Here is a 20635-nt window from a genome sequence, read left to right on the forward strand (position 1 = left end):
AGGGAGGACAGAAACCAATAAAGGATTTTCCTGTAATTTCTGTTGTCCGTGTCATTGTCACCCAGCTCCTGTGACCCCGAAGCCCCAGCAGTGGGTGCTGTCCTGAGAGATTCTGGTTGCAAAAAAACCTTTGGGGATTTGGCTGTTCCTGCCCACAGGGTGGTGGGTGGCCCCAGGAGACTCCAGTACTCCCAGTGACCAGGGAAGTGTGGGGGTCCCAGTGGGACAGGGCAGCCCAGGGTGGAGTGTCCCAGTAAGAAAAGGGGCATCCTGGTAGAGCAGTAACCCCCCCACCTCACCCAAGGCTGTGACAAGGCCATTGGAAACCCGGGGCTGCTGTCCCAGGGGCTGGAAGGACAGTGATGGAGGGCACAGCCCCACACTGGGAGCAGTGGGATGCAGCAGCTCCAGCCCCACAGCAGAGGGAGAAGTCAGGGTATGGTGACCAGTGCAACAAACAGCCACCAGATGTGTCCACAGCAATAAAAAGCTGCCAGCTGTGCCCTCTGGTGCCACTTCATTGCTGCTGGGAGGGGAGGGCACAGCCCCCAGCCCCACAGTGATGCCCAGGTCTCCATCCCTCAGATCCCACAGTCACCAGCTGCTCCCTGGGGCTACGCCCGGGGGACCAGGTTGGTCCGCAGGGGGAGCAGCGCTTCCACCCAGTGCCCGGGCTGCTGCAGCAGCTGCTTCCACACGCCCTGCTCCTCCGCCGTGGAGTCCATCCAGCCCACGGGCAGCCCGTAGCTGCTCCCTGCGGAGAGAGCGCCCCGTCACCCCCGGGCCGTGGCACCGGGGGCACCCTGAGGAGCAGGGGGGCCCTGCTGCTCACCGGTGCCCAGGCTGAGCCGGATGCCGCCCAGCTGGCGCTTGGAAAAGGCTTCGTGGTGCCAGAGGGTGAACTCGGCGCACGCCTCGGCCAAGTCCTTGGCCTGGAAGCCGTCGTAAACCATGGTGTGGTTGAAGAGGGGGTTCAGGCTCCGCTTCACCACCCGCGTCTTCTGCCGGCTCGCCTTGCTGTCATCCGGCAGCACGTAGCTGGGGTGACACTGCGGTGAGGGGGGGACACCCCAGCAGCCCCTCTGGGTGCCTCGGGGTGTCACCCCACCCTTACCACTGCACAAAGGCGTCCACGGTGCCACTCTGCAGTGGGATGAGGCTCTGAGCGTCCTTCACCCAGATGTGCAGCTCGCCCGTGGGTGGCATCCCCCCTCCTGTGGGCCACAAGGGTCAGGGGCACCCCGCCATGCCAGGCCCCCCGGCTGCCCACAGGCCCCTCTCACCTTCCGAGCCGGCAGGGATGAACTTCAGCGCCAGGTTGAGGCTGCCCCGGCTGGCGAGGCCGTCCGAGGGGATGGGCATCTGAGGAGGACGGGGGGTTACGGGGGCAGTGCACGAACAGGGGGGCTGGGGAGGCAAGGAGCTCACCCGTGGCTGCAGACTGAACCACTCGGGGCGTGTGTTGGCCCAGTCCCAGGCGCCCAGTGCGACCTCCACCTCCCCCAGGAAGAGGTTCCTGCCCAGGCTGTCGTGGTGCCACACGGAGAGGTTCAGGGTCCGTCCCTGCAGGTCCCTCTTCTCCAGCTTGTACTGGTGGGGAGGGGATACGGGGTGAGGTTATCCACCCCCACCCATCCAATTCGAACCACGGGGACCCTCCAAATCCACCCCAAAGGAGGGTTAGAAACCTTGAGGGTCTCATTGAAGACGGGATCCAAGCTCCTCTTCCTCACTGCGGTCTTGCGCTTGCTGCGGTTGGACTTGTCCGGCAGCAGGTACGTCTTGATGTACCTGGGGCCAAAAAATGAGCTGGGGGCAGCGGGGGCCAGAGTGGGCATCCCCTGGGCAGTGCCACCAGGGCCGGGGCACTCACGGGTCCGAGCGCTGCTTCTTGGCCTCGGCCAGCTCCCGGCAGCGCAGGACGTGCACCTGCAGCTCCTTCTTGGCCGGGTCGTAGCGCAGGGAGAACTGGACACAGCCCCGCACGGCCACCCTGCCCAGCTCCCCTTCGCTGTACAGGCTCATCAGGCTCCCACTCAGCTGCAGGGGGTGACACAGTCAGGGGGGCTGGGGAGGTGCCCCCAACCACCCCACCCCACCCAGCCCCAGCCCCAGCCCCGTACCGTGGAGGAGCTGAGGCTGGACACGGAGGAGCTGGTGCTCAGCAGGCTCGGGGGGCTGTGGCCGTTCTGTGGGGACAGTGGGGCTGGGGGGCTCTGATCTGTCTGGAGGGTCTCTGGTCTCTGGAAATGCAAAGCGGGGTCAGCACTCCCCAGACCCGCTGAGGACACGCAGCTCCCAGCAGTGCCTGGTGCTTGGGTACAGCCCATGCAGTGCTGGCTTTATTCAGTCCCCCCAGACCCCCAAAACCCCACACAGCCCCCTCCAACCCTGTACAGGCCCCTCCAGCCCTCCAAACTCATAGAGCCCCTCAACCCCTTCAAACCCCCTCAACCCCACACATCCTCCAAAACTCCTGACATCCCTCTCCAGCTCCCCAATCCCAAACAGCCCCCCCAATCCCAAACAGCCCCCCCAATCCCAAACAGCCCCACCAGCCCCCACAGCAGCCCCCAGCCCCCCATCCCACCTGCCCAGCGTTGTGGCTGCTGTGTGCCGAGTCTGGTTCCTCCTCCTCCGTGCTGGATGAGCAGAAGTTCCCACCTCCCGTGTCACCTGCAAGGACAAGGGGTGGGTGAGAGGGGGGATCTCATTTTTGGCTGAGGCAGCGAGATGAAGGGCCCCAGTGGGGGACAGGAGGAGGCTGGTGAACAGTGCTGGGGGCTCCAGCCCCCCAAACCTCCACAGCACCGACTCCCCATCCCAGGTACCTGGCTGGGCCGGGCTGTGCTGCTCCCTCGCCGGGATGTCACCCTGCAGCAGGGGCTGTGACATCGGGGTCCCCTCCACAGCCAGGGTGGGGGGGCTGGGCTGTGAGGAAAAGAGTGAGAACAGGACCCCGGGCACCCCTCCTCCCTCACCTGCTCCCCCCAGTCCAGCCCTCTGTGTTCCTGAGGACAGGATGAGGGATGACCCATGGGACATTTTGTGGGACATTTTGTGGGACATTTCCCATCACTGCCCACTCCAAGCGCAGCACAATATTGGGATGGCACTGGGGGTGCTGCAGCGTGACCCCCACCCATCACTGGGGTGTCAGGTACTGCTCAACCTCCACACCAGGGACCCACCTGGGGCTCAGGGGCCTCCTGCACCTCCTCTGTGGGGGAACTGTGGGAAGACACTGCTGTTAGTTTGGTCTAGATGATGACAGACCGACACCAGGACAGTGGGAGACACTGGGATAACGGACAGATGGACACTGGGATAATGGACAGACAGATGCTGGGATGGTGGACAGACAGTGGTGCACAGATGGTGGAAAACCAGACCCTGGAACGATGGGCAGACACAGCCCTGACTGCACCGTCCCCTCCACCAGGGGTTCTGCTCCCCTTTGTGCCACCCCCAGTGTGCACCACTGAGATGCCACCAGCCCCGGGGCACCTGTGGGATGACACCCTTCCTTCCCTCACCTCTCAGCCGTCTGCAACGCACCGTCCTCATCCTCCTTCTCCTCTGCCAGCGGCTCATCAATGGCCTCCAGCTCGCCCAGACTGGGACCACGTTCCAGGTCCTCCGTTCCTGGGGACATCAGGGAGCTCAGCGTGCCCACCCCCAGCCCCCCCGGCCGCTGTCCCCCCGTGCCCCAGCCCTCGCCTACCCCGGGGCCGCCTCCTGCGGCGGATGGAGGCTCGGACCAGGTCGGAGCCCAGGTGGTGCTGGTGGCGCTGGGCCCGGGCGTCGCAGAACCAGTCCCCGGTGAGGCTCCGCAGCAGCGCCGGGTCCGACACCGACTTGCGGAGCTTGCTGGTGGGAGGGACAGAGGGGGACATCGGGACCCCCACCCTGGCACTGCCATCGGCCCCTGTGCCACTGCCCCAGAGCCTTCCCAGGGGACGCAGCCACCCCAGCAGGGCCTGGGGGACAGCAGCCACTGCCTCCCGGAGACCCTCGGCACTGCTGTGACAAACCGGGGCCTTCACCCGGACTGAGCGCAGCGGGTGACCCCAGCACCAGGAGAAAGGGGCCCCTCAGCCTGGTGCTCTGTCCCCAGGGGGGATGGACCCCAAACTGACCGCTCCCGGGGGGTCTGCTGTCCCTAAGGGCCACGCCAGCAGCGACCCCCGGCCCACCTGATGCGTCCCTCCTCTCGCCGGCGGAGCTGCCAGTCCCGGTGCAGCACCCGGGCGATGCAGCTCCGCTCCTCGTCCGTCAGGAAGCTCAGGTCCAGCAGCTCCTCGGGCTCCAGCGCCATGGCGGGGTGTGGGGACAGCCCGGGGACACCCCGCGGGGCTGGCCCGGGCGGGGACACGGGGTGCTCAGCGTGCCGGGCGTGCACCAGCGATGCCAACATCTGGACAGGCACATGGGGCCGCTGTGGAGGATCCCCCCCGCTCATCCTGCTGAAAGGACAAGGGCGGAGGAGCTCGGCCCACAGCCACGCCCGAAATACCCCCGACCCCCACCGGCCACAAACGGGGAGCGGGACGGGAAGGGCACAGGCAGCCCGAGGCGGGCTCGGGGACACCGCGCTGCTCCTCCCGCTGCCGGCTCCGTGCCAGGCCAGCCCTGCCCGCGGCCTGTGTTTGCCCAGCGTGTTTGCTCAGGGCTGGCTCTGCCCCTGCCCAGGGATTCACCGGGTGCCAGGGCACACGGACAGATGGCAGAGGGGGCTTGGTTCCCCCACGATGGGCGGAGACCGAACCAGGCTGAGACCGTACTCAGCTCATCACATCTCCCAGAGGGGTCTTGCCCCACGCCCGGCGTTGCCTCACCACGGCCCTTCCTGTCCCCCGTGTTGGGAAAGCGCTGCCGGGTGTCACCGAGGGCAGGAAATTGCAGCACCGTGGGGCAGGATCAGCCTGGACCCCCCGGGCACCCCCCGGGCACCCCCCAGGTTCCTGGGCACCCACAGAGCCAAGCCCTGGCACGGCTGCGGTGTCCCACCCCCAGCAGGGGCCCTGTCCCCAGCCCCACGGGTGGCCCTGTCCCAGCCTGTCCCCAGCCCCTCGGAGGGTGCTATCCCTGCCCCTGTGCCAGCCCCGGGGGCTGTCAGACATCCCCCAGGGTTGGGGACCCCACCCAGGACCTGAGCACAGCGGTTCCAACCCCGCCACAGCACCAGGGACCCCCCATCACACAGGGGAACCCCAGCACCACCCGGCCCCCTCGGGGGAACCTGGGACACCCACCAGCCCCCTGCCCCCGACATCGGGCCGGGAGGGGTCTCGGGGGACACGAACCGGCTCCCCCCGGGGCCGGGAGGGGTCTCGGGGGACACGAACCGGCTCCCCCCGGGGCCGGGAGGGGTCTCGGGGGACACGAACCGGCTCCCCCCGGGGCCGGGGTGATGCTGCCGCTGTGTCCCCGCCGCAGCCGCTCGTATCCTGTTTACTGCCGGCACACGGGGGGTTCACCCCACCCCGGAACAGAGCCACCACCTAAAAATGTCACCTAAGTCTGAGCCAGGCGCTGCTGTGGTGCCCTGTGGGGTCCCCAAAACAGAGCCGGGAAGAAGCACCAGAGCCCCGCAGTGTGCAGAGGGGTGCGGGGCTCCCGGCCCCCCACCCTGCACGGGAGACCAGTCAAACCAGTTAAACCTCCCCAACCAGCCCAACTGGGGTATGCATGGCCCCCCTTTTTCACTGCAAGCAGCCCAACAAGATGGGGGGGGGGTCCGGACGGCGTGAAACACCCCCCACACCCCTCCCCAGAACGCACCCACGGCCAGCCCCTCCTGGGTGACCCCCGCAGCCCCCCAGGAAGCGGCAGATCCCGGCCGCCCCTAGCACAGCCCAGGGCTCCCCGACCGCCGGGACGCCCTCGCCTCCTCCCGGCACCAGGGACCCCATCACGGGGGCCTCAGACCCTGGCCAGACCCAGGCCTCTGTCACAGCGTGGGGACAAGAAAAGTCACCCCTGAAATGCGTGACCCGGAGCCCCCAGCCCACCCCTCTCACCGAGAAGCAGCGCGGACGGGGGGGCGCGCAGCCCCCCAAGGGGGCGAGAGGAGCCGGGCCGCACCCGCCCCCCCCAGCGCCTGTGCAGCCCCCCCCGGAGCGGGTTCAGCCCCACGCCCCCCTTACCTGCCCGGCTGGCGGGGTCTCCGTGCCTCGTTGCCCCCCAGCACCCACGGGGACCCTCGAGGGTGCGCGGGCCCCCGGTCCCCACCCCCGGCTGGGTGCAGTGCCCGGGGTGACTCAACCGCAGCCCTGCGAGCGCCTCCGCGCCCGGCGGCACGAAAGCAGGGACTGGAGCCAGCAGCACCCGCCGGACGGGACTGAACTGGGCTGAACTGGGCTGAACTGGGAGGCGTCAGGCGCCTGGGAAGGGGTGGCGCAGTGGGGATGCGCCCCGGGACGGGGGGACCCCAAGCCTGGTGGAGACTCGAAGCCAAAGTTGTGGAAAAGGGGATGGGGTGGGAGATGTCCCACCCTGGTGTCACACGGGGGGTTGGGGACACGATGTGGCTCCGGGGTTCCTGGGAGAGCACCTGGGCTCTACTGGGGGAACTGGGGGCACTGGTCTGTGCTGGGCATGGGGGGAACATCTGCCCCTCTGCCGCACCCTGAAGCCCCCTGCCCCAAAAACCCAGTGTGGAGCCACACCAGGTCCCTGGGGCTTTGCACAACCCCCATCCCCCAGGGTGTCCTCAGCTCCCTGCCCCCATCCCATAATGCATTCCCAGCCCACGGGAAGGTCCCAGACCCCTCCTCAAACCATGGTTCCCCTCCCTCCCCTCCCCTCCCACCCCATGGCTCCCCCAGCCCCACATTCCCTATCCCACGGATATATCCAGCCCCACAACCCCATCCTGCCGGGAACAATCCCATCTTGCTCCGAATGGCCGGGGGTCCTGACCTGCCAGGACCATCCCGGGTGCTCAGCCCCAGGCAGGATCGGGCCAGCAGTGCCAGGCAGGGATAAACCCTGGGCAGGAGCCCCACAGCCACACCTGAGCCTTGGTTTTCATCGATGCCAGAGGGAGAGCAGCTGGCTGGGAGTGGGGCTCAGGCTTCCCCCCAGCTTCAGTGCGAGATGGCAGCACTTACCGAGCACAGGACGACAAGAAAAGGGGATTATTTTTAGCCTGGTTTCTCAGGAAATGAGACTTCAGCAGTGGCTTCGTGAGTCTGTCTGTGGGGCACTCTCCTCCTTCTCCCCTTGCGGGGCACTCGCTGCTCAGCTCTGGTGGGGTGGTCCCGGAGGAATGGAGTCCCTGCCATGGATGTCCTGGGAATGCAGCCAGGGCTCTGCAGGGGAACAATGGTGTGGGGACACTTGAGTCCCCACAGGGCTTCTCGTGGGCTGGCGGCTCAGCTCTGGGTCACCCTGGGTGGGCACTAAGCCCTTTCTGGGCATCCTGGACCCTTTCTTCCTGCAACATCCAGAGTGAGAAACATTTATGGGATGTGGAAGGGTGGGAGGAGAAGTGGGACACATCCTGAAGTGGATCCCACTCCATCCTGGTGACCCAGAGGTGCAGCGAGTTTGCTGCGTCTCAGCCACAGCCACCCTGGGGTGGTGGGGACAGAGGCTGCAGCAGCCCAGTGACAGCCGGTGACACCCAGGAACACCCAGGCCAGCAGCACACCTGAGCCAGGTGCCAGGCCAGCCCTCGGGGATGGTGTTCCTTGTGGCCAGCCCCCGGCACAGGCTCAGGGCAGGTTCTGTCTCATTTGGGCAGCCCCAAGCCAGCGCTGCCAGGAGCAAGTCCCGACCTGCTCCCAGCCCTCTTCCCTCCAGGACTTGCTCCTCGGGTCTGGGAGGTACAGGCAAGTCTGGTTCTCCTGGGGGGAAACTGAGGCAGGAGCAATAGCTGGAGCACAGGCAGAAACCCAGCAGTGGATTTTTGGGGGGTGGGGAAGCCCTTGCAGCACAGCTGTGACATTGCTACGTGTCCCCCCAAAGGCATGGGACCACCTGCCCCCATTCCTCTTGTGGGATCTCAGCTTTCCGTGCCCTCTGCCCTCCCAGAGCCTTTGATGTGGCACTCAAGCACTCCCTGGACACACAGGAGTGCAGCCATATCCCCCTGGGACAGAGCTGTTCCCACAGGGATGGACCCCAGCTCTCATGGTTCAGACCCCAACTCTCTTGGGCTGGGGGCCCTTTGCTTGCACCCCCCTTTTTATTTCAAATCCCCACACCAGAGCAGGGACCTCGAGGCGTTTCCAGCTGTGGCTCTGTCTGGGAATGACATTCGAGGCCTGGCTGGAGGCCAGCGCTGGGCCTTACACCCCCTTCCCCTCCCCTGCCTGGGAAACAACAGCGTGAGGATGAGGAGGGACCCGCAGCCTGGGAGGCACCACAGCCCCGGCAGCTTCCAAAGGTCCCAGTGCGCCCCAGGGCAACGGGGGATTGCTCCTGGGGGACCCCTTTGATGCACCCCCCAAAGGAGGTGACCCCTGGGACCCCTCCCCTCCGGCCAGCTGCAGGAAAGTGACCCCACTTCAAAGGCGGCTCCCTGGGGGTGACATTCCCGGCTGCCCCGGCCCTGCTCCAGCCTGGTGGGGGTCGGTCACACTCGGTCACACCAGGCGAGCACGGGGCTGTGGGGGAGGCAGCAGGGTCACTCCGGGATGAGGGTTCAGGCCATGTGGCAGCTGGGATGGATCCTGATATTCCATTCTGCAGCATTCCTGGCTCCCGGGGCTGGGCTGGCGGCGCTGAGAGCCTGGAGAGGAAAAGGAGGGGAGCAGGGCTGGCACAGCGGCCTCATGCCCTGGGCAGGGTGCTGGGAGCGTCCGGGGCATCTGCGAGGGACATTCTGGGCACACCCAGCCCGGCTGCTTCCCTCTCTCCCCACATTCCGAGACCTGAACAGCGCGGCTCAGCCCCCACACAGATTCCCTGCAGATCCCGACAGCAGGAGATGGTTGGGAAAATCCTGCCAGGCTTGGGAGGCGGGCAGGGACCCCCGGGGGCTTTGGCATCCTCACCTCACCTTCCAGCGACAGATGTGTGTGGGATAAAGCCCTGGGAGCCGCCTGGCAGCCTGCAGGAGCTGCGGCTGCTTGCCTGGAGGGGCTGAGCAGGAGGATCCAGGTGGTTTTCCATAAAATGGCTGCACCATGAAATCCCCTGGCCTTGGACACAACCTAATTTTAAGGCTGATGTACTCCCCCCCACAGCTCCAGCCTCTGGATATCAGATGGAACAGAAAATCAGTGGCTGCATCTGCAGTCAGCAGGCACAGCTTTCCCTGCTCCCAGTTCAGGCAGCAGATCCTGCTGGGAGAGGGGAAAATGAGTCTGGCTCTTTGCTTCTGGCAGCCCCCGGGCCAGGACAGGCGTCCCTCCCCTGGGAAGAGGGGGGACTCCGGGCTGGGAAGGGAAAGGAGCTGGGAAAGCAGTGCCTCCCGGAAAAAAGGGCACAGGAGAGACAAAAGGGAAGCTGTTCACAGCTGAAGGGAATCAACCTTGGAAAAAAAGCATCTCCCACACTAGAACACTTGGCTGCCCCTGCGCAGGCATCCAGACCCAGCATTAAATCCCATAACTCTTCCTGCACTGCAGGGAATTCTCCTGCCCCCAAAACTCCTTCCCTGCAGCAGGGTTGTGAGTTTTCCCTGGAGCGGGGAAAAGGGCGAGTTCACTGAGCCAAAGGTGTGGGAGCTTCAGGATCCGGCTCCTTTGGGCAGGAGAGGGGCCAGGGCTCAGTGGGGCAGGCGAGATCCTGATCCCAACCCTGCTCTTGGCTGAGGCCTGGGAGGAGGGAAGACAAGCAGCACTTGGAAATATCCACAGAAATCAGTTTATTTCCCTGCCGTCGGGATTATGAAACCACAGAAGCAGAGTTTAAATATTTACAAAGAAATCCAGCGCCCCGCAGAGATGAAGGGAACAAAGGATGAGGGATGGGGGCTCGCCCTCGCCATTCCAAACTCCGCTCTGGTAAAAAGCATCAGGAGCAAACGAGGGGGAATTCTACAGTGAGGTTTTGGAAGTCCAGGGGCCCCCTGACACCCCCAAGTCTCAGCTTTGGCAATTCTTGTAGAGCTCGTGGATAAAACACAGACGGGATGGGCCGAGGGGCTCGAGGTTATTGCTGAGGGTGGATCCAGCCCCGGGGCCGGGCACTCGGAGGAGTCACCCTGAACACACGGGGAAGGCACGCCCCTCTCCACCCGGCTGGCTCGCCCCGGGCTGGGCAGCGGCTCCTGGGCGGAGAACAGAGCTCGGAACACTGGGTCCTTTCATCCAGGCTCTCTTTGATGAGGATTTCAGCGCTCCAGCAGCCCCAGGCCCAGCTCCCTCCATCCCACGCTCTCCACGCAGGAAGGGAACGCCCGGACACAGCAGCCACTGCAACGCTTCAGCTCCAGGTTCATGGGGAAGGCCACAGTGGGGTGACAGAGGGACAATAATGAGCAGGAGGCGTAAGGGGTGATTTAAAAGTGACTGAGGAAAAGGGGAAACACAGAAACGAGCTCAAGTGGAGGGTCCAACCCTCCCACCTGGCTGGAGGAGTCGGGGAAGTGGGAGAGGCACATGGGGAGGGGTCTGAAAACCAGCAGGTCGACAGTGAGTGGGCTCCAGTCAGAGGAAGCTGCAGACGTGGCAGGGACCCCAGAAAAGCTTTCCTGCTGGCCACAAGCACTCGGGAAATTGATTCCTTGGAATCTGTCAGGTACTGGAGTAATGAGCTGTTTTTCATGTGTGAGTGGAAAAGCTCTTCTCCCCCCTCTGCAGTCAGCAGGAACCTGTTCCCAAGCCAGCCCTGGGCTTTCCTGCCTTTCCAGGCTCACCAGCAGGACCAGGGGAGCTGGCCCTGCCACAGAGCGTCCCTCAGGAGTGTCCCACCTCAGCTCCCTCCTGCCACTGCTGGGCGGCCATCGCTGAGTGCTGGGGCACCCGTCCTCCCAGGAAGAACCCCCCAGTTCCCTCTGGAATGTGTGCTACTGGAGAGGTGTGCCACAGGGAAAACAGCACCTCCCAACTGGAGACACAGGGAATTTGAGGAAGCATCTGATGAAGAGGAGGAAAGCAGGTGATCAGAGAGCCCCTCCCAAGGTGTATCTGCTTGTGCCACTGCAGGAGGCAAAGTCTGCCTCGAGGCTTTCCTTGGCACTGAAAGGTGCCCACCCCTCTCCCTTCCTGATCCCATCCCCACCCCCCAGCTGCAGAAAGAGAGAGCGCAGAAGCTTCCAGACCCCTGACACTGGGAGACACCATCGACAGAACAGAAACAGGAGGAAAAGAAGCCACCTCCAGGAGATGAGGATGAGCTGTCACGATGGAGTGGGGCTGCCACCTTCCCTGGAAGAGGCTCCCAGAGTCCCACGGCTCCATCCTGCTGGATCAGTCACAGTTTCTTCCTTTGTGTGCTCAGGCATTGGGGGGCTCAGGGCTGCCATCACCGCAGGTGGAGGGTGAGAACCACGGTCACAATCACCCCCAGGAAGAGCACAAAGGGCAGCCAGGTCTTCACAAACCCCCCTATGCTGCAGGAGGGAAAGGGGAGAAGGTTTAAATGTGAGAAACCAGCAGAGACAAAAGGACGGGAGAATAACTGGAGAAATCAGAGGGAGACAGATGCCTGTTACCTGTTGCTGGCACTGCCACACACCCCATCCTGGAAATCCAGTGTCAAAAACTGAGACTCAATCAGGACCACAATAAATACACCACAAACAAAAGAGCTGGAGTCTCCTTCAAGCTTAAATTAAGCCAAAGACAAGCCCATTTCATACCTCCACAGACAGGAATGGTGACAGGAGGCCTCAAAAAATGAAACCCCATTTCCACAGGGCTTGTTACCCCAGCTGTGGATTTAACCAAGACAGCTGGAGCTACCCTTGCCCAAAAACAGGTAAAGAAGCTCTTTCAGAACAGGGAAGACTCCACAGAAGTGGAGCTTCACGCAGGGCAGTCCTCACAGAATCTCCTCTTCAGGCACAAGGAGCTGAAATGGAGATCCAAAACACTTTCCTTAAGGAAAGCTCAGGGTTTCCCTCCCTATTCCAGCTGGAAGCTCCACAGCAGCTGGAAATCAGACCAGTTTTTATGTAAACAAGATTCAAAACCAGTAATCCTTGGAGAGAAGCCATCCTGTGACCTTATGTTCTGACCTAACCCAGCCAGAAGACAGCACAGAGTGAGATTTGCTTTAGCCAGCATTTCCCAAATTCCAGGCACTCCAAATTAGCAGCCAGAACCAGTATTTTGGGAGCAGCATCTAGTGCAACCCAGCAAGCACTCCTGCTTCTCTTGCTGAGCACAGGCAGTGACAGTACCACCCACCAGCAACACACCCTCGGCTTAGGGGGATGTTTCTCCCTTCTCCATGGGCCAGATGATGCTTCAGAGGGCTCAGGAGAAGGATCTGCTGCCGAATCCAGGCTGTCCCTCAGCTCACCTGACGTATTTCCCATAGAGGAGTGTGAAGAAGCACAGTTTCACCATGTTCCAGGACGTGCTGTTATCGTATCTCATCAAGTTTAAGGCCAGAGCCACGTGGGAATGGCAGTTGTCACAGCAAAGGTTGTGCTGGAACACAAAAAGGGATTAGAAATCCTGTCCCTGAGGTTTCCCAGTCCTGCTGGAGAGCCACGGGTCTCACTCCTGTGGCAAGGAGCCAAAAACTGGGGAGGGATCCCTTCAAAGCACTGCAGAGATACGGAATGGTGGGATGGTTTGGGCTGGATGGACTTCAAAGCTCCAACCTGGCCTTGAACACTTCCAGGGATGGGGTGTCCAGATCTCTCTGGGAACTCCCCGGGGGCTCTGGGGGACCCTCCCTGCCTCCCCCCTGCCAGGACAGGGCTGTACCATGCGGTGCTTGTACTCCTCGGACGCGTCGTGCACGGCCGTGTCCCAGGCGTTGGGACCAGTGGCGTAGACTTTGCTGGGATCCAGTTTCCAGTACCTGGAAGGATGAGAACAGTTTCCTTTGCATTGTTCTAGTGCTGCACATCCCCCACTGCTTGCTCCTCCCAGTAGGAAGATCCTGAATCAGTCTCCTGAGTTGCAAAGGACCCACGAGGATCCCCAAGTCCAACTGCTTGCCCTGCTCATGCTTAAAGGACTTGGATAAATGAGTGCCTCTGAAATGTGCAGGGCTCCTACAGACACACACAGGCAGCAGAAAGGCTGCTCAGCACCCTCAGCACCCCAGGGAGAGAAACCACAGAGCTCAGGGGGACAGCCCTGAACCGCCCCCACATCCCAAAGGAACCTCCCGGCCATCCCTGACCTGACAAACCCGACCTGAGGCACAACCCCAGGCCCTTCTCCTCCCCAGAGCACTGACAGGGTGTGAGTGACATCACCTCATCAGGCAGGGTTTACTCAGAGCACTTGTTAACATCATCTTAGAATGGTTCAGCCTTTTCCTTTCCTTTTCCCTAACAAAGGCTCCACACAGCTCTGCTTATTAACATCACCACGTTGTTGTCATGCTGCTAAAGAGATTTAATTTAATGTGGTTTCCTGAAAAGCAGAGACACAGTGGCCACCAAGGTGAATGAGGGCAGCTGAGCACCAGGAAAAGCAATGTCACAGCACGTCTGTCCCAGGAATGCAGGGCACTTGGCCAGTGCAACACAAACAGGCAGCACTCACTTCACAGGTTTCCCAAATGCCATGTTGTCTTCCTACAAAAAAAAAAGGAAAACATCTCAGGAGGATGAAGCCAATATTCAGGGCATGGACAGTGCTGGAGGTCTCACAGGCTGAGTGATCCAACTGCCCCAGCTGGACCCCGAGTGTGCATTCCCTGCCTTTGGATTCCCATTGTTTCCACACTCTGCTCTGGGCGCATTTACACTCCACACACAGTGACATCATTTACCTACAAGTGCCTTGTTCCCCTCCTTTTTTTGTTCATTTTAAAGTGTTAATGTTTTGTTAAATCTTGCTTGCAAATGTCTCAGTCTATTAGGAGCATTAATTATCCCAAATTAAAACTCTCTTTTACTTTCAGAATGCCCTGGACCCTCAGCAGCTTAAGAGGCCTGGCACATGCCTGATGCTGAGCAGCACGACCAAAACACCCATGCTGAGGCAGCTGAAGGCCCTGCTGCTACTCAGAATTAAGAGAATTTAAGTCCTCAACCCCTAATTTAGAGCCTGGAATACAAGATTTTTTTTTCCCTTCTCCTCACCAAACCAGTCATTATTTATCACACCCCCAAATGAGCTCCAGTGGAGCAACAGCAACGATCCCAGAGCCTCCAAAACACCCAAAGCTGCTCCTCGAGCTGGAGAGGGCAGGGCCGGGTCAGAGCCCCCAGGGCAAGGGGAAAACAGGGGGCAGCAGGGGGGCAGAGGGGGCAGAGAGGGGCTGCAGGGGGGCTGCAGAGGGGGGCTGCAGAGGGGGGCAGCAGGGAGGCAGAGGGGGCAGAGAGGGGCTGCAGGGGGGCTGCAGAGGGGGCAGGAGGGGGCAGAGGGGGCAGAGAGGGGCTGCAGGGGGGCTGCAGAGGGGCTGCAGGGGGACAGCAGGGGGGCAGAGGGGGCAGGAGGGGGCTGCAGGGGGGCTGCAGGGGGGGCAGGAGGGGGCAGAGGGGGCAGAGAGGGGCTGCAGGGGGGCTGCAGAGGGGCTGCAGGGGGGCTGCAGAGGGGCTGCAGAGGGGCTGCAGGGGGGCTGCAGAGGGGCTGCAGAGGGGGGCAGAGGGGGGCTGCAGGGGGGCTGCAGGGGGGCTGCAGAGGGGCTGCAGAGGGGGGCAGAGGGGGGCTGCAGGGGGGCTGCAGGGGGGCTGCAGGGGGGCTGCAGGGGGGGCAGGAGGGGGCAGAGGGGGCAGAGAGGGGCTGCAGGGGGGCTGCAGAGGGGCTGCAGAGGGGCTGCAGGGGGGCTGCAGTCCTGCTGCTGCAGCGGGGTGCAGGGTGCACTCACGGAGACGAAGTAGGGCCCCGCGAAGTCGCGGATGACGCCGGCGGAGGTGCAGATGCCCATGTGGCCGATGATGGGGAAGAGCCACCTGCAAGGCAACAGGGACCCGTCAGCAGGGATCTGTCCCTGCTCGCCTGCAGGGAGCCCGGGACACACGGGGAACCCGGGAGCCAAAGCCAGGCACGGGCTGGGAAGGAGAAGGAAACAGGGGAGACACGGAGGGAATGGCCCCAGCGGCGCTGGCAGGAGGGCTGAGCAGGGAGCAGAGCACCACCCCCCGAGGGCCCTGCACACACCCCGGGCAGGGAAGGGCCAGCCCCAGGCACCCAGACAAACCCCTTTGTGCAGCCAAGCACGAAGATCAGATCCTGCAGGAACTGCCTTGGGATAAAACCGGACTTTCCACTCCAGCAACCAAAAATCAGGTCACCCTGCCCACCTTTCCAGAGCAACCCAGATTTAAGCTCTCCAGACAGAAAACAGAGTTCCTGCCTCTAGGAAGAGCATTCCCGCCCCTAAATGATCCCATTGTTTCACAGCCCTTCTCCCTGATGGATATTTACAGCCCCAGAGAGCAGCAGACTGACATCCCAACCCCCTTCCATCACCAGATCCTCATCCCAAACCCTTTCCCTAATCAGACCTATATACCATCACTAGGATGGGAGTAAATACTGCAGGCCACGCTCCAGCCCTCTCCCACAGGCTCCAGCACCCTCAGGTTTGCTGATCTCCCTGAGGGACTGGGTGGCTCTGGCAGCTCCCTTCAAGCACTCCCAGTTGGGGTTGGGAATGTTAAAAAGCTCTGGAAAATCCTCCAGGAAAAGACTGAGGTGAAATTTTTAAGCAATCAAAAAAGTAAAAAAGAGATAAAAGAGATAAAAGCGATAAAAGAGATAAAAGGGGAAGTGCAGCCTCTCCTGGCTGAGGAGCGCTCCGGGCCGTTCCGATCCCGGCACGCCCCACACCACATCTTGTACCTGCCTTGGAGCTCGGTAAACATCACCTGATGGGCACCCGAGGGGAAGAGGAAGGTGGAAAAACAAGCCTCGCTGTGTCCAGACAACCCCACTGCCACAGCTTCCCACGTTCCCACGAGCAGAGCGGAGTCCCGGGTTCTCCCTGGACCTGCCCACACTTGGCTGCCGAGCCCGGGAAGGCAAATCCAGCCCCGACCCGTGAAAAGCAACGCGGCGAGACTGCCCTGGGGCACGGGCCGGGCTCACAGCCCAGCGGCCAAACCTCTGCTCCGAGAAAGGCTCCCCACGTTCCCCGGGACCCTCCGCTCCCGCTCCCGCTCGGCACGGAGCCTTCCCCACGTCCCAGAACGAGCCGCTCCCGGGGCCCGCGGCAGCCGAGCCCGGGGAGGGACGGAGGGGGCCGGGAAGGGCGAGGGGCACCCGGGAGAAGGTCCCGGCAGAGGCAAGGGCGGACGCGGAGGGGCGAGGGCGGACGCAGAGGGGCGAGGGCGGACGCGGAGGGGCGAAGGGGGCCCGAGAGAAGCGCGGGGGCTCCCGGGACCGCCGAGGGGAGGCCCCGGGGGCGGCGCGGGGGTCCCGGCCCGGGCCCGGCCCCCGCCGCGCCGCCCGTCCCCGGTGCGCCCCCGGCGCCTCGCTCACGTCAGGACGGGGATCGGGGTCCACACCACGCAGTGCGGGAAGCGGCCGCGCTCCGCGTCCGGCGCGGCGCCGCCGCCGCCATTGAACTGCTTCATCCCGGGCTCCGCCGCCGCCATGCCCGGGGCGCGCCCGCAGCGCGTCACTTCCGGCGGGCCGCGCGCGCTTCCGGCAACCGGGAACGGGAACGGGACAAGGAGAGGGACAGGACCGGGAACGGGACCGGGAACGGGACAGGGAACGGGACCGGGAACGGGAACGGGAATGGGACCGGGAACGGGAACGGGACCGGGAACGGGAATGGGAACGGGAACGGGAACGGGAACGGGAACGGGAATGGGACAGGGACAGGACCGGGACCGGGACCGGGAACGGGAATGGGACAGGACCGGGAACGGGACCGGGAACGGGACCGGGAATGGGACAGGGACAGGGACAGGACCGGGAACGGGACCGGGAACGGGAATGGGACAAGGAGAGGGACAGGACCGGGAACGGGACAGGGACCGGGAATGGGAATGGGACAGGACCGGGAACGGGACCGGGAACGGGACCGGGAATGGGACCGGGAACGGGAATGGGAATGGGACAGGGACAGGGAACGGGAACGGGACCGGGAACGGGAACGGGACCGGGAATGGGACAGGGACAGGGACAGGACCGGGAACGGGACAGGGAACGGGAACGGGACCGGGAACGGGACAAGGAGAGGGACAGGGACCGGGAACGGGAACGGGAACCGGGCAGGACCGGGGCCCCAACCCCAGCACCAGCCCCCAGTCCCGGCCCCCAAAGCCCGGAGCAGCCCCGGTGTGGCCCCAATCCCGGCCCGGCCCCTCCCGGTGCTCTGCGGGGCCGGCACAGCCCCGTGGCGTCCCCAAGGCCGGCGGAGCCCCCGGGAAGGCCTCGGGGTCGCCCAGGAGCAGGAATTGTCATTGCACGGAGCCTCCCGGGCCAGGGGAGGAACTGCCAGACAGCAACAGCATTTGCAGAGGGAAAACAAAGGCTTAGAAAAACAACAATCGCTTTATTAAGAAGTTAAATCCAAACTACACGAGGAAGCTGGAGAAATGTGTTTATTCCAGATTTCCACCTTCCAGGACACGCTGGGAGCACGGAGTGAGACCCACGGGGCTGGGGCAGCCCAGGGAGGGCAGGGCTGCCCCAGCCCGGCCCAGGGTCGGGATGTTCTGCCCCGGGGCTGCAGGAGACCTGTCGGTGTCCACCTCCCAGCCTCTGCATCCTTCCACGTTTTCCTTGGAAGCTGCTCATTTCCTCCTCCCAGAGGCCGCGGCCGTGCTTCCCGCAGGGCACAGAGCAGCCAGGGCTCTGCAGGAGAGCTGTGGAGTCACGGGGTGGGAATGAAAACAAACTGTCCTGGCCCCTTCCTGCACGGGGCACAGAGGCAACGCAGAGGTGGCCAAGGTGGCCTCGGATTTGGGGATAGGCAAACCCTGTTCCCCACACTCATCACAAACTGACAGCTCCCACTGTTTACCAACGTTCCTTCACCAAAGGCTTCTCCCTGCTTTGTGTCCTCCTTTCCCTTCCCTGCCTTGTCCCACTTGTTAGGCTGAGTCTAGCCACGGATGCCCTCTGTTCCAGGACAGAGCAGCTCTTAGAGCTTTGGGCTGCTGAGGCCTCCAGGGAAAGCCCAGGAGATGGGAGAGCTCTGCCCACCTCAGAGGGGCCACTGGGGCAGCAGAAAATGTCACAACAGTTTCCTGTCAAGGTGGCCTCTCCCCTCTCAAGCCACAGCAACTCCCTTTGAGCACTGATGTAAAAGGAATCCACAAAACAGTCTCCAAAAAGAGAGAATGCTGAGGAAATCAAACACTCGAGAGCGAAGCCATGGCTGGTGCTTTGGTTTCTGCTTTCCTCTTTTAGGACAAAGCAATGGGTACAAACCGAGAGAAGGGAAATGAGGCTGGATAAGAGGAAGAAATCCTTCCCTGTGAGGGTGGGCAGGCCCCGGCACAGGGTGCCAGAGCAGCTGGCAGTGCCCAAGGCCAGGCTGGACAGGGCTTGGAGCAACCCAGGACGGTGGAAGGTGCCCATGGCAGGGGGTGGCATTAGATGCTCTTTAAGGTCCCTTCCAACCCTTAACATTCTATGATTCCATTTTGGCGTGTGGGGTGGAAGATGCACACAAAGGTTGTGTTTCAGTGAACACTTCTTGTTCGACAAAGAAAAAAAGCCCTGGCATTGATTTGCTCCAGGCCAACATAAATATCAGAGATTGTGAAAAAGCCACGAATGAGGGCCAATGTTCACATCAGCTAATGTGGTCCTGGCACGTTTGTCGGATTAGGCAATGGATTTGCTCTTCCTGCTCATGGCTGGGAGGCTGCTAAGCAGGATATCACCAGGGAGCAGCTCCTTGGCAGAGCCGCACAGCAGGGACAGCACTGAGAGCCTCCGCAGGACGTGTCCCTGCAGTGCCACCTCCCGCCCGGGCAGGGGGCACGTCCCACACTTCGCTCCCTCGTAAACCAAGTGCAGGAAGGCAAACCCAGCTGCTGGAGCTCGGGAAGAACACAGCTTTCCCCAGGCTGGATTAAAAAAAATAATAATTAAAACCAAAATCAATAGAGCGCTGGTTTGCTGTGCAGCTCTTTGTGTCTGTCAGGGAGGCAGAAGGGCTCTCCAGCCCCGGCAGAGCACGGCTGAGCTGCAGCTGACAGCAGGGTCTTCCTAGTGACAACTGGAAAGCTGCTGCTGTTGTGCTGCTATTGATCTAAGCAGAATACAAAACACCTGAAGTCAGCAGGGAAAAATAGCTGCAGTTGGAAAAGGAACTGTGGGGGGGAGGACAGGGAGGAGAGAGCAGGTAAGAAGTTCTCCATGCATAAAATTAAAGGCCAGGGTTTTATTGCAGCTCTCTTGCCTGACTACAGCACCGGATCGATGTGCAGAGCAGGAATGGTGCCATCATTGTTTGTGCAAGCTCTCATTTGAGGAGAAACAAAAGCGTTTGCCACCGACGGCTCCTATGCCTGCCCTCGGCACTCCGGGGCCGTGTCCCCGCTCCCGGAGGTGGCTGCGGGCTCCTCGGAGCCCGGAGCGCCTTCCAGAGGGAGCGGGGCAGCCCGGCCGGGCTGGGCCCCTCCCGCCCCCGGCTCAGGGCGCAGCCCGGGAGCAGAAGGCGCCCAGCCAGCCCCTGCTCGGCAGCGCTTCCTTGGGAACCTTCCCTGTTGTGACAGCTCGAACATTAGAGGGACTGCCAGAACCAAAGCACTCCAGGAGGAGATCCCCTCCCCCTCCTGACATTGACAGCCGAGGCGGCAGCAGGAGCTGACTGGAAATGTCACCGAGGCTCGGCTGATGGAGGACACCAGCCCCGTGTCCTTCCCCGGCCCCGCAGGGGAGGCTGGGCTGGGGTTTTGTTGTTCCCCTGCTCCGGTCTGTGCAGCCTGAGAGCCTCTCCTGGCTCAGTGCGAGCCAAAAACGTCCCTGGGCGCTCTGCTGGTGCCACTCACGCACCCCCAGGGGACAGCCGGGCTCAGCCACCCTCCCCAAGAGTGGCCCTGAGCCACCTCAGCTCCAGCCTCCGGGGCTGTTCTCTCTCCCTGTCACTGGAAGCTGCATTTCCTCCTCTCCCTCTCCAGCTGGCTCAGCCAATCCACAGGGCAACTTCCACGGGTAAAGGAAAAGCCACCAGTTTCTCAGGGACAAGGGGCACACGTGGAATTGCTCCCAGAGCCGAGTGCTGGTTATGGTGATTTCTCAGCCATGAAATCCAGGACAAAACCCAGCTCCTCTCCAGGCCAGCACTAGAGGGGGTCCCCCTCAGTCTCCTCTCCTGCAGCAGCACAGCCTGGAACAGCTACAAGGGCTGAACTCCTCCCAGCACCCACAGCAGGCAGATTCCCAACACCCTGCTCCCATTTTGCTCACACAAGACCCATCCTGAGCCCTTTGCAGTTTTCTTGCTGGCACTGCCAACAGTTCCATCAGAGAAAAGTGAATTTTTCAGTCAGGCTGCAACTGTTCCTCCTTCCACATCCCAGAGCATATCCCTCCTCTGCCTCCTCAACCCAATCCTCTCATCCAAATGACAAATAAAACTAATTTTCTGGGTCCTTCTACCCATTTCCACCCACAATGCAAACACTCAGCTTCCA

The 20635-nt window shown here is 62.4% G+C and overlaps 2 protein-coding genes across 14 annotated transcripts; both read right to left on the reverse strand.

Annotated features, from left to right (window-relative positions):
* Nucleotides 1–18: 18 nt before the first annotated feature.
* Nucleotides 19–6628, reverse strand: SYTL1 (synaptotagmin like 1). Of its 12 annotated transcripts, none has more exons than XM_063419136.1 (17): nucleotides 6150–6287; nucleotides 5361–5504; nucleotides 5256–5276; nucleotides 4197–4466; nucleotides 3725–3870; nucleotides 3537–3645; nucleotides 3192–3231; nucleotides 2832–2931; nucleotides 2591–2676; nucleotides 2124–2243; nucleotides 1874–2040; nucleotides 1689–1791; nucleotides 1429–1590; nucleotides 1284–1362; nucleotides 1115–1214; nucleotides 833–1038; nucleotides 19–754 (listed from the first exon to the last, which is right to left on the reverse strand). In XM_063419136.1, the coding sequence occupies exons 3-17, from the start codon at nucleotides 5273–5275 to the stop codon at nucleotides 615–617; spliced, it is 1848 nt and encodes a 615-aa protein (XP_063275206.1). In that variant the 5' UTR covers nucleotide 5276; nucleotides 5361–5504; nucleotides 6150–6287; the 3' UTR covers nucleotides 19–614. The 12 variants fall into 12 exon arrangements, with proteins under 12 accessions (XP_063275206.1, XP_063275209.1, XP_063275204.1 ...); XM_063419139.1 differs by having other exon boundaries at nucleotides 4197–4463; nucleotides 5319–5504; XM_063419134.1 differs by having other exon boundaries at nucleotides 5319–5504.
* Nucleotides 6629–9803: 3175 nt separating this feature from the next.
* Nucleotides 9804–16672, reverse strand: TMEM222 (transmembrane protein 222). 2 transcript variants are annotated; one of them, XM_063418833.1, is made up of 6 exons: nucleotides 16515–16672; nucleotides 14899–14983; nucleotides 13629–13660; nucleotides 12837–12933; nucleotides 12424–12554; nucleotides 9804–11509 (listed from the first exon to the last, which is right to left on the reverse strand). In XM_063418833.1, the coding sequence occupies exons 1-6, from the start codon at nucleotides 16628–16630 to the stop codon at nucleotides 11422–11424; spliced, it is 549 nt and encodes a 182-aa protein (XP_063274903.1). In that variant the 5' UTR covers nucleotides 16631–16672; the 3' UTR covers nucleotides 9804–11421. The 2 variants fall into 2 exon arrangements, with proteins under 2 accessions (XP_063274903.1, XP_063274904.1); XM_063418834.1 differs by lacking the exon at nucleotides 9804–11509 and adding an exon at nucleotides 11516–11970.
* Nucleotides 16673–20635: the final 3963 nt, after the last annotated feature.

This window comes from Prinia subflava, chromosome 24 (genome assembly GCF_021018805.1).
Source record: "Prinia subflava isolate CZ2003 ecotype Zambia chromosome 24, Cam_Psub_1.2, whole genome shotgun sequence".
NCBI classification, from domain to species: domain Eukaryota; kingdom Metazoa; phylum Chordata; class Aves; order Passeriformes; family Cisticolidae; genus Prinia; species Prinia subflava.